We start from the raw sequence: 12,121 nt of genomic DNA, 5'->3' as shown, positions 1-12,121 counted from the left end.
CAAGCTTATTGAGAAATTTTTAAAAAATTGATGTCACTCTCACTTTCCTTCACAACAGGACCCAATGGGTGTTCGTTTCCAGAATCTTCTTAGAGCCCATGTTAATGAAGACTGAATCACCGCTGTACTTTTACCTTTGCTTTTCATTCTCTAAACAATGACATTAGATCAGAGCACAGCACACAAGAATCCTGATGTATGTGGATTATATGGTACTTGTGGGTGTTAAAAGGAATAACAAATTACAGGAACATGGTGAAGAAGTTCATAAAATGGTACAATAATAAACTCTACTGAATAATAAAAAGACAAAAGAACTAATTATAGACTATAGGTAGGGAAAAGCCAGTTAATGATATTGTTACCATGAAAAGTCATAATGAGAACATTGAAACAGTTACCAGCTACAAGTACCTAGGAATCAAAGTTGTGTGATGGGCTGGGGATTGTGATAGGGTGGAGTTCACTCAGTTCAACAATTCACACCAAATACAAAATAAATGAATGTTATTTAAAAATCTTGAGATTCTCAGCAAAACAGAAAAGGGAATAACACCTAGCTCTTTTTTGAGCCTAACTTTACACACAATATAGGCCAAATGGCCTACTCCTGCTTCTATTTTCTATGTATATTTCTATTTAAACCTGGATGGCTAATTTATTTCCCAGGGAAAATTCAAAACATATTCAATAGTGACAGTCTTTCAGTTAGGGCAAGGCAGAGGCGAGGTCAAAATACAGACGAAAAGGTCAGATTACTAGAGTGGGTTCTCATACAGGCCAAAGTTCAGTCCAAATCAAGATGTCTTACAGTCCAAGATCAGCAACAAAACACAATTATGCATACAGCAAATTCTACACTCGCCAAGGCACAATTCATGCCTTCATCAAAATAACCTCTACCTTTTTATAGGATTCAGTGCCCTGTTTGTACAGTCTAGCAAGACTACACAGTTATTCCTCGTTACATAAGAACATAAGAAATAGGAGCAGGAGTAGGCCATCTGGCCCTTCGAGCCTGCCCCGCCATTCAATAAGATCATGGCTGATCTGTCGTGGCTCAGTTCCACTTTCCCGCCCTCTCCCCATAACCCTTAATCCCCTCTCTTATCAAAAACCCATCAACCCGCTTCTTAAAAATATTTAGCGAGGCAGCCTCCACCACTTCAACGGGCAGAGAATTCCAGAGATTCACCACCCTTTGAGTGAAGAAGTTCCTCCTCAACTCCGTTCTAAACCGCCCCCCCCTTTATCTTGAGGCTGTGCCCCCTAGTCCTACTGTCTTTTTTGAGCGGGAAGAGTCTCTCCACCTCTATCCTATCCATCCCATTCATCATCTTATACGTCTCAATGAGATCTCCCCTCATTCTTCTAAACTCTAACGAGTACAAGCCTAGTTTATTCAGCCTCTCCTCATAGCTCAACCCCCTCAACTCCGGTATCAGCCTAGTAAACCTCCTCTGCACTCACTAATATCCAGTAGGGGTTTTCCATCAGTCTGCCACGTGACTTCTGGGTTGCCTTTCTGTAAGAAGTCGCACAACACCAGGTTAAAGTCCAACCGGTTTATTTGATAGTAAACCCACAAGCTTTCGAGGTTTGCCCCTTCGTCAGCTGAGTGGAAAGTTCTGGTCTCAAACAGAGCGTATAAAAGGCACACATAGTTTACAGAATACTGATTAGAATGCGAGTCTTTACAGCTAACCTGTTTTTCAAGTCTTAAAGATGCAGACAATATGAGTGGAGATAGCATTAGGCATAGGATAAAGATGCTATCTCCACTCACATTGTCTGTATCTTTAAGACTTGAATAGCAGGTTAGCTGTAAAGACTGGCATTCTAATCAGTATTCCACAAAGAGGTGTGCGACTATCTCATCAGTCCCGCAGCTGCTTCGAGGGCAGCACGCTGTGATGTTGAGACCTCGAGCATGCATGAAGGATCTGATGGGGAGTGCCCTTCTCACCACCAGCCAAGCCAGATCTTGGTACTAGTTTGTGAGTTCTGGTGATGAGGCATTCTGCCAGATGACACTGACAGTCTACTCAGTGAATCATCCCACAGAATCCGCCATCTCTTTTCTCTCAGGGCCTCGAGGACATTATGCACTGACCGCTGCTTGATTGCCATGTGGTCACAGGAGTGTTTGCGGAAAAATTTCTCCATGAAGGACAGGTGCTGCGGTACGGTCCAATTACTTGGAGCATTCCGCAGTGTTACCAGACCCATCTCCCGCAACACTTGGGAGAGGTAGAACCTCAAAAAGTAGTGGCACTTGCTGTTAGTGTACTGAAGATCTACGCAAAGCTTGATGCAGCTGCACACAAAGGTGGCCATCAGGATAAGGGCAGCGTTGGGAGCATTTTTTCCTTTGTTCTCTGGAGATTTGTGCATCGCTTCCCTCCAGATGCGATACATCTTTGATCTCCAGATAAATTTGAAGATGGCCTGGGTCACTGCTGCTGCACAGGATTTGGGGATAGGCCACACCTGCGCCACGTTCAACAACACAGACAGCACCTCGCATCGGATCACTAGGTTTTTTCTGGTGACACCGATTATTTTTGCAAAACAATGAGGAGATGTTACAGAGGTGGAAACAGGTTGTCTTACTGATGATACAGATATGTGGTTGGAAACTCATCTCGGGGTCATATATGACACCAAGTTTGCAGTCTGATTCACACTGACAAGAAGTTGGTTGCTGCATTTTGTGAAGAGTACATAATGACACAGTCTGCATGTTGTGAGTGACACATATGTTAAGTTTTGATTGGTGGATTGAATGTATTATGCCAATCAAACTTAACAAATGTAATGGCTTCAATGTTCCATTTTGAAAAATAATTTGTTTTTATATCTTAGGTGTATAATTGTAGATGAATTAATTAGCATGTCTTTCAGAATGTGGGAGGAAACCAGAGCACCCGGAGGAAACCTATGCAGACGGGGGAGAACGTGCAAACTCCACACAGACAGTGACCCAAACTGGGAATCGAACCCAGGTCCTGGTGCTGTGAGGAAGCTGTGCTAACCACTGTGCCACCTTCAGGACCTTGGGATTTACTCAAAAGGATTTTGATTTTCTGAGGTAGTATAATCATGCATGTCCTTTGGCTAGCGTATCTGAACACTGTTTCCTCCAATTCAGCGTATCACTAGTTCCTTATCACCATACTCTCCAATTTCTTAAGAGTATTCCCTACCAAGATGGCCACAGGCAAGATGTGGAGATACCGGCATTGGACTGGGGTAAACACAGTAAGAAGTCTCACAACACCAGGTTAAAGTCCAACCGGTTTATTTGATAGTAAACCCACAAGCTTTCGGGTTTTGCTCCTTTGGCAGATGAGTGGAGAGTTCTGGTCTCAAACAGAGCATATAAAGGGCACACACAGTTTACAGAATACTCATTAGAGTGCGAGTCTTTACAGCTAACCTGCTAGTCAAGTCTTAAAGGTACAGACAATGGAGTGGAGATAGCATCTTTATCCTATGCCTAATGCTATCTCCGCTCACATTGTCTGCATCTTTAAGACTTGAATAACAGGTTAGCTGTAAAGTCCCAAGCTTCAGCGCGTCCCTCAGCACATAGTCCTGGAAAGGCCACACTATAAGACCTGTTAACGGAGGCAGACCGAGGGCCCGGGAACTGCAGAATACCCTCGACCTGCGTAACTGTGTGCCAATCTGAGCAATAACGGCACACAGTAATTTATTGAGGCATGTATATAGTTTTAAGTATTGAAATGTAATGATTGTAAATTTGTATAAATTTGTAAAAATGTTTTGATTCTGCACTGTTTGTAATTCAAAGCCATGTATATTTGCAATAGTTTTGTTTTGAGAATTTTATGAATAAAGTATATTTTTGGAATTAAAAAAATGCTGTTGTATGTCAGGAATGCACACCAAGACAAATATCAACTGCTGCTGGAAGGTCATCAACTCGGTGAAGGACGCACTTTAGTCTGCCTGAAACTTGCTGATCTTCCAGCTGAAAGAACTGTCCTCGACCGAATGTTGCAGTCTAGCACATTCCAAGGTCCAGGACTACGTGCTGAGGGACGCGCTGAAGCTTGGAGCAGCAGCCGCAAAGGCACAAAGGGGAAAGGCCACACTGTAAGGCCTTTTAACGGAGGCAGACTGAGGGCCCGGGAACTGCAGAATACCCTTGGCCTGCGTAACTGTGTGCCAGTCTGAGCAATAATGGCACACAGTAATTTTTGAGGCATGTATATAGTTTTAAGTTTTGAAATGTTATGACTGTAATTTGTATAGAACTGTAAGAAGTTTTAATCCTGCGCTGTTTGCAATTCAAAGACACGTAGATTTGCAATGGTCTATTTAAGATTTTTATGAGTAAAGTATATTTTTGGAAAAAAGGTGGTTCGGGAAAGGCCACACTATAAGGCCTTTTAATGCAGGCAGACCAAGGGCCTGGGAACTGCAGAATACCCTCGGCCTGCGTAACTGTGTGCCAATCTGAGAAATAACGGCACACAGTAAATTTTGAGGCATGTATATAGTTTTAAGTTTTGAAATGTAATGACTGTAATTTGTATAGGGCTGTAAAAATGTTTTTATTCTGCACTGTTCGCCATTTATAGACATGTAGGTTTGCAATGGTTTAATTGAGATTTTTATGAATAAAGTAAGTTTTCCTAGAGAAATGCCTCAAATTTTACTGTGTGCTGTTATTTCTCAGATTGGCACACAGTTACGTAGGCCAAGGGTGTTTTGCAGTTCCCGGGCCCTCGGTCTGCCTCCATTAAAAGGCCTTATAGTGTGGCCTTTCCCCATTGTGCCTTTGCGGCGGCTGCCCCAAGCTTCAGCGCGTCCCTCAGCACGGAGTCCTTGACCTTGGAATGTGCCGGTCTGCAACACTCGGTCGAGGACAGTTCTTTCAACTGGAAGATCAGCAAGTTTCAGGCGGACTAAAGTGCATCCTTCACTGAGTTGTTGACCCTCCAGCAGCGGTTGATATTTGTCTTGGTGTGTGTCCCCGGAGACAGCCCGTAGAGCACAGAGTCCTTAGACACCGAGCTGCTTGGGACGAACCTCGACAAATACCACTGCATCTCACTCCAGACCTTCTTTGCAAAGGCACATTCTACAAAGAGGTGTGCGACCGTCTCGTCAGCCCTGCAGCCACTTCAAGGGCAGCGTGCGGTGATGTTGAGACCTCGAGCGTGCATAAAGGATCTGACGGGGTGTGTTTCTAAAGTGTGTGGTCTCACAATCCATGAGGAGGGTTAATAGTGTTCTCTTCTGAGCGGGAAGCTGGCATTGATTGCTGCTTTTAGCAACTGCTTAGTGTCATTGATGAGTGTTCCTTCTCTCTCTTGTAGAGAGCTGGAGGAAGAGAACACAGTCTGAGTGGTTTCTCTATAAATTAACAAAGGAAAGTTGAGTTTTATTTATGGGTTTTACTGGCTAGTGTTTGTTACCCATTCCTAGTTACCTGAGGACAGTTCAAAGCCAATTGCATTGCTGTGACTCTGGAGTCATCTGTAGGCCAATCAGGGAAGGATGGCAGATTTCCTTCGCTTCTCGGCCTCTTGGCTAAGATCAAGTGTAGTATTGACATGCTGTACTTGATTGAAGTCACTGTGTTGCACTTTAGCTTCATTTGAAGCAGTTTTTAAAAGCAGCATCTTGGCCTTTTGGCTAAGATGCAAATGAGATTAAGCCTTGGAAGAGGTGCAATTCCTACTCCAATCAGCTTGGATCATGTAGATCAAGCCCTGTCTTGTCAGCTTGGATTGGGAATGTCTCAACTTGTTGACACTCTGAGTTGGACTTGATTTGATTGAATTCGAATTAAAAAAACTGCTCAGAGTCATTGATGAGCGTTCCTTCTCTCTCTTGTAGAGAGCTGGAGGAAGAGAACACTGTCTGAGTGGTTTGTCTTTAAAATTTTGTTTTGTTGGGATACACTCAAAATGTTAACTCTGGCCTTCATTTTCATTCTATTCTTGCAAGTGGGATCTACTGATCATGACACATGCTGTGGGTGTCTTGGTATCAGGGGGTATATAGAATGGAAAACCTGGTTGACAGTGCTGGGATCAAATGATCCTGTTGCAAATGACTGAAGCCATAGAAGCCCAACAGTACAGATGGGGGCCATTCGGCCCATCAAGTCTGCATTGACTCTCCAAAAGAGCATCTTACCCAGGTCAGCACAGCCCTGCCCCATTCCCCTAACCCTCGCATTTACCATGGCTAATCCATCTAACCCACAATATATGATAGGATTTTTCAAAAATCTGGTAACAGCAAGGAAGAAGCTATTCATGAGTCTTGTTACGTGTCTTCAGGCTTTTGTATCTTTTTCCTGACGGAAGAAGGTGGAAGAGAGTATATTTGAGTTGTGGGGTCGTTGATTATGCTGTCTGCTTTCCAGAGGCAGCAGGAAGTATAGACAGAGTCTATTGGTGGGAGGCTGATTTGTGTGATGGACTGGGCTACATTTATAATCCTTTGTAGTTTCTTGCGGTCTTTGTCAGAGCAGGAGCCAAACCAAGCTGTTGTACAATTGGATTGGATACTGTCAGTGATGCATCTGTAAAAATTGGTGAGAGTTGTAGCGGACATGCCAAATTCTCTTAGCCTTCTGTGAAAGTAGAGGTGAACTTTCTTAACTATAACATTAGTGTGGAGGGACCAGGACAGGTTGTTTGTGATCTGAACATCTAGAAAATGATGCTCTTGACCATCTTCACTTCATCACCATTAATGTAGACAGGGGCATATCCTCCACTATGTTTCCTGAAGTCAGTGACCATCTGCTTCATTTTATTGACATTGAGGGAGAGAACACCTAGATAACAAGGACACCTATGTCAGACTCCTATTTATTGACTACAGCTCAGCCTTCAACACTATTATTTCCATGACACATCTCCAAACTCCGTGGCCTGGGCCTCACCATTTCTCTGCAATTGGATCCTGAACTTCTTAACTCACAGACCACAATCAGTAAGGATAGGCGACAACACCTCCTCCACGATCGTCCTCAACATTGGTGCTCCACAAGGTTGTGTTCACAGCCCCGTACTATACTCCTAATACACGTATGACTGTGCCGCCAAATTCCCCTCCAATCTGATTTTCAAGCTTGCTGACAACACCACTGTAGTGGGTCGAATCTCAAACAATGACGAGGCAGGAATGAGATAGAGAATCTGGTGAACTGGTGCGGCAACAATAATCACTCCCTCAATGTCACCAATACAAAGGAGATTGTCATCGACTTCAGGAAACATAAAGGAGAACATGCCTCTGTCTACATCAATGAGCACGAAGTAGAAAGGGTCGAGAGCTTCAAGTTTTTAGGTGTCTAGATCACCAACGACCTGTGCCCCCATGCCGACACTATAGTTAAGAAAGCCCACCAATGCCTCTACTTTCTCAGGAGACTAAGGAAATTTGACATGTCAGCTACGACCCTCGTCAACTTTTACAGATGCACCATAGAAAGCATTCTTTCTGGTTGTATCACTGCTTGGTATGGCTCCTGCTGTGCCCAAGACTGCAAAGAACCTGAAAAGGTTGTGAATGTAGCCCAATCCATCATGCTAACCAGCCTCCGATCTATTTACTCTTTCTACACTTTCCGCTGCCTCAGCAAAGCAGCCAGCATAATTAAGGACCCCACTCACCCTGGACATTCTCTCTTCCACTTCTTCCTTTCGGAAAAAGATACGAAAGTCTGAGGTCACGTACCAACCGATGCAAGAGCAGCTTCTTCCCTGCTGTTGTCAGACTTTTGAATGGACTTACCTTGCATAAGTTGATCTTTCTGTACACCGTAGCTATGACTGTAACACTGCATTCTGCACTCTCTCATTTCCTTCTCTTTGAATGGTATGTTCTGTCTGTGTAGCACACAAAAACAATACTTTTCACTGTATGTTAATACATGTGACAATAATACATCAAATCAAATCAAAGATTATTGCCATTGAACCAGTTCACCAGATTCTCTGTCTCTTCCTTGTATTCCATCTTGTCATTGTTTGAGATTTGACCCACTGTGGTAGTGTCATCAGTAAACTTGAAAATGGAGTTGGAGTAGAATTTAACCACACGGTTATTAGTGTATAAAAAGAGTATTTTAAGGGCTGAGGACACAGCCTTGCGGGGCACTGGTGTTGAGGATAATTGTTGAAGAGCTGTTGACACCTATCCTTGCTGCTTGCTGTTTATGGGTTAGGAAATCGAAGATCCAGTTACAGAATGAGGAGCTGAGCCTTGGGCCATGGAGTGTGGAGATGAGTTTTGTCAGAATAATGATGTTGAAGGCTGGGCTGTAATCAACACATAGGAATCTGATATAAGTGTCCTTGTTATTTAGGTGTTCCAGGGTTGAGCGCAGGGCCAGGGAGATGACATCTGCTGTGGACCTGTTGCAGTGATAAGTGAACTGTAAACAATCTGGAAGATTGGATTTGATGTGTGCCATGACTAATCTTCCGAAGCACTTCATAATGATGGGTGTCAGAGCCACCAGGCAGTGGCTATAAGATATGCTGCCTAGCTTTTCTTTGGTACTAGGATGATGGTCATTTTCTTGAAGCAGATAGGAACCTCAGCTTGAAGTAATGAGAGGTTAAAGATGTCTGTGAATACCCCACTAGTTGGTCTACACAGGATCTAACTGGTTGGCCATGGACACCATCCAAGCAGTCACATTCTGTGGGTTAACTTTCAAGAAGGCCATTCTGATGTCTGTGATGGTAACCCCAGACACCAGTGCAGTCAAGGATGTCAGAGCGGATAACAACATCTCACTGACCCTGAGCTCATAGAGTGCATTTAGTTCATCAGGGAGTGATGCATTGTTGTCAGCGATTCTAGTCATCATCACCTTGTAGCGTGCCGTATTGTGTGGAGCTTGCCACAATTGATGGGAGTCTGTGTGGCTAGCCTGGAACTCTAGCTTGCTCCAGTACTGTCTCTTGACATCTCTGATGGTTCTCTATAGATCATATCTGGATTTCAGAGTCACCTGACTTGAATGCTTCAGACTTGGATTTCAATAGGCTGTGGATATCCCTGTCATCCATGGTGTCCTGTTGGGAAACGCATGGATTAGCTTCTTTGGTACACAGTCTTCTACACATTTACTAATGAGGTCTATTACTGTAGTGGTGCACTCATTTAGGCTGGTTGCTGAATTCTTGAATATTGACCAGTTCACCAACTCTTAAGAGATCATCTGTTGCCTCAGATCAACATTGCATGACTTTCTTTCTCGGATTCTCCAGTTTCAGTTGTTGCTTAAAAGCCAGGAGCAAGAGTTCAGCCTTGTGGTCTGATTTGCCAAAGTGTGGACGAGGGATAGAGCGGTAGGCATATTTGATGTTTGTATAGCAGTGATGAAGGATGTTTGGGCCTCTGGTGTGAGAGGAGATGGATTGATGGTATCTTCGTAGGACACTCTTGAGACTCTCTAGGGCACTCTTGGGAGGAACTGGAGCACCCAAAGGAAACTCAGTCACACAAGGGGAGTAAGTACAAACTCCACACAGTCACCCTAACCCAGATCTCTACAGATACTGCCAGATATGCTGAGTTTAACCAGCACTTTCTGTTTTTATTTCATAACTGGTTCATTATAGGTGTACAGTATCCTGCACTTTTGCACCCAGCAGTAACAATAATAATAATGATTATACAGGACATAAATCTAGTCAGGGAACAATAATCTTTTTTCAAACATACATTTTCATTCATAAAATTTGTAAAACTGTTTTGCCATCTGACATGTTAATAGACAGCAGATCCTTTCATGTTGAGCTGTAAACAAGCCAAGTAAATTGCCCAGAAGTGAAGGATGGCCAGGTGAGCTGTGCTCAGCTGTGGAGCGCTATATTTGACCCCATAACACATGTCCCTCATAGAAACATCATCAACTGCAATTTACTCAAACAGCGGCATGTACGGAAGTCCTGTAGGAACAGGAAATGGTGGATCGTATCTAAAGACTGCCTTAACAAACTGTCAAAGTAACTTAGCATCCTGCCTTATCTCCAGAGTCATGGAACAATGTGGATGTGACATGGCTGATCCTTCGTGCGTGCTCGCGACTGGAACATGCGTGTGCAAAAAGTGTTTGGAGAGAGATGCGTGTTTCTTCACCAAAGTTCATTCAATACAACTATATGACACAAGGTTCCATGGAAGGTTCCAGGAATGCTAACCAAGAAAAACATGAATTGCCACTCAAAGGCTATCATAAAATTGACAAAAACAGCCTTTCTGCCTGCATTAAACTTACCAATTACTTAGAGCATGTAGCTGTCTAAGCATTATGACATACATTATAGATTTCATGTACAGTGAATTCTTCATCTCAGCCAGCCTTGTGGGCAAAGTGTGAGCAGGAGTTTAATCAGAGCATGAACTAACTTCTACAATTCTTACTTATTCCCTAGTTGCTGTTTTCTGAGCTTGTGTTGAATTGTTGTTTCTGTAGTGCAACTATCTACCAGTTGTTCAAAAGTGTCCATTCTGAAAGGTGCTGTTACATCCAATAGAATGGTATCTTCTAATAGTCAAGTACCGAGCATTATTGAAGGTGATTATTGATAAATCCTTCCTGTGACTGCTGTACAGTTGGACTTATAATGAGGGAAAAGAGTGCTTGTGGAAGACAGTGAACAACACTGCCACTGCCTGCGTATACATTGCCAAAACGAACATGGCACCTGATCAGGACCAATAATTTATTGATGTTTTAGTTGTTTTGTTGAATATATCTCACAATTTTCCCCATCTTTATTTCATTCTCTGGAAAATGGACAGCCTTTTTTAGGGGGTCAGTAGAGTGGGCTGTTGGCCATCTGATATCAATGATTGCGAATTATATTCTCTTATTGTCAGATTTGCAGATAATGTAGTACACAGTATTGCTCTGGAACTAAATTATAAATTAAGTGAAACTTCATAACAGTTTGGCATGGACTAATTTCAGTTTTGTGTTTCCAGGTGCTGCTGTAGACACTAGAAATAGCTTGGGACAGACTCCACTTTTTATAGCTGCATTGCTGGATCTTGTCAAAGTTGTTGATGTTTTATTGGAGTTTGGAGCAAACCCTAACCAGTAAGTATCTTAGCTGAGTGCTGCAAACATGAAAACAAAAGCACCCTTTTATTTGTACAGCAGTTTTAACATGGAAAATAATGTAAATGGCTTTAAAGAGCATGAGGACATGTACAAGGGAAAAGATGCTCAGATATAATGGGAGAGTTGGAAGAGGTAACTAGGCCTGGTCAAAAAGAGCGGTTTTGAGAGGATTTTTAATTGTGGAGAGAAATAAATTGAGAGGTAGAGGATGCTTGGGAGGGAATTCCAGACAGCAGGGCCACAGTGGCTGAAGTCTCAGCCCATCAAAAGCCAAGTGAGATGAGGAATGATTGATAAGGCCAGCTTTGGAGATTGAAGAGTGGAAGAGAGAGGGTGAAATGAGACCATGGAGGGATTTTGCAGATGAATATAAAGATTTTAAATTGTGTGCAGTGTGGGACAGGTGATCTGTGTAGGTTAGTAAGGGTAGGAGTGATGGGCAAGTGGACAGTTTTAGAGATTGCATGACCGGGCTACATGGAAAGCACTTTGAATGTTGCTGAATGAATTCATTACTTTGATTAGTTAATCTAAAGGAATTCGTTAATTTGATTGGTTAATCTAAAGGTGCCCATCCAGATTCAATCCTTAAAAAACAATGTATTGCTCAGTTAATGCATTCCAGATAAATGCTACTCAAGTTCAGTCAATTATTTAAGCAGATAACCAGTTTAAAAAAGCTCCAAGGCTGTTTAACAATCTGTTTTTGGATATTCAAGATCCTAATGGGGATTTACTAGCAACTTGACATTTGCTTTGGTGAACTAACACCTGTGGACTGATCTGTCTTTTTAAAAAATAATTCATTCTGTCTAGTCGTTGTGAAGATCGGAGTACTCCAGTGCATGCAGCAGCCTTTTCATGCAATCAGTGGATTCTCAGTAAATTACTGGATGCTGGGGGTGATCTACGTCTGAATGATAAAGATGGAAGAATACCTCGTACCTGGGCCAAGTCAGCCAGCAAGGAACACAGTGTTCGGGT

At 42.8% G+C, this 12,121-nt stretch overlaps 1 protein-coding gene, 1 non-coding gene and 1 pseudogene across 2 annotated transcripts in view; all 3 read left to right on the top strand.

The window, feature by feature from the left end:
* tex14 (testis expressed 14, intercellular bridge forming factor) overlaps positions 1–12,121 on the top strand; it is a 123,701-nt gene that overhangs the window by 14,999 nt on the left and 96,581 nt on the right. Inside the window, exons 3-4 of the mRNA XM_080211048.1 lie at positions 10,999–11,113; positions 11,954–12,119. Coding sequence (XP_080067174.1) covers positions 10,999–11,113; positions 11,954–12,119 — 281 coding nt within the window. The remainder of the gene's footprint in view (positions 1–10,998; positions 11,114–11,953; positions 12,120–12,121) is intronic.
* On the top strand, positions 5,181–5,384 carry LOC145357622 (small nucleolar RNA U3; annotated as a pseudogene).
* On the top strand, positions 5,546–5,744 carry LOC145357668 (U2 spliceosomal RNA). Its single transcript, XR_013889355.1, has one exon. It is a non-coding gene; the product is annotated as a U2 spliceosomal RNA (small nuclear RNA).

Source organism: Carcharhinus amblyrhynchos, chromosome 23 (genome assembly GCF_965287045.1).
Source record: "Carcharhinus amblyrhynchos chromosome 23, sCarAmb.v2.hapA, whole genome shotgun sequence".
NCBI lineage: Eukaryota > Metazoa > Chordata > Chondrichthyes > Carcharhiniformes > Carcharhinidae > Carcharhinus > Carcharhinus amblyrhynchos.
The sequence above is the reverse complement of the archived record's forward strand: the minus strand, read 5'-3'. Positions and strand labels throughout refer to the sequence as shown.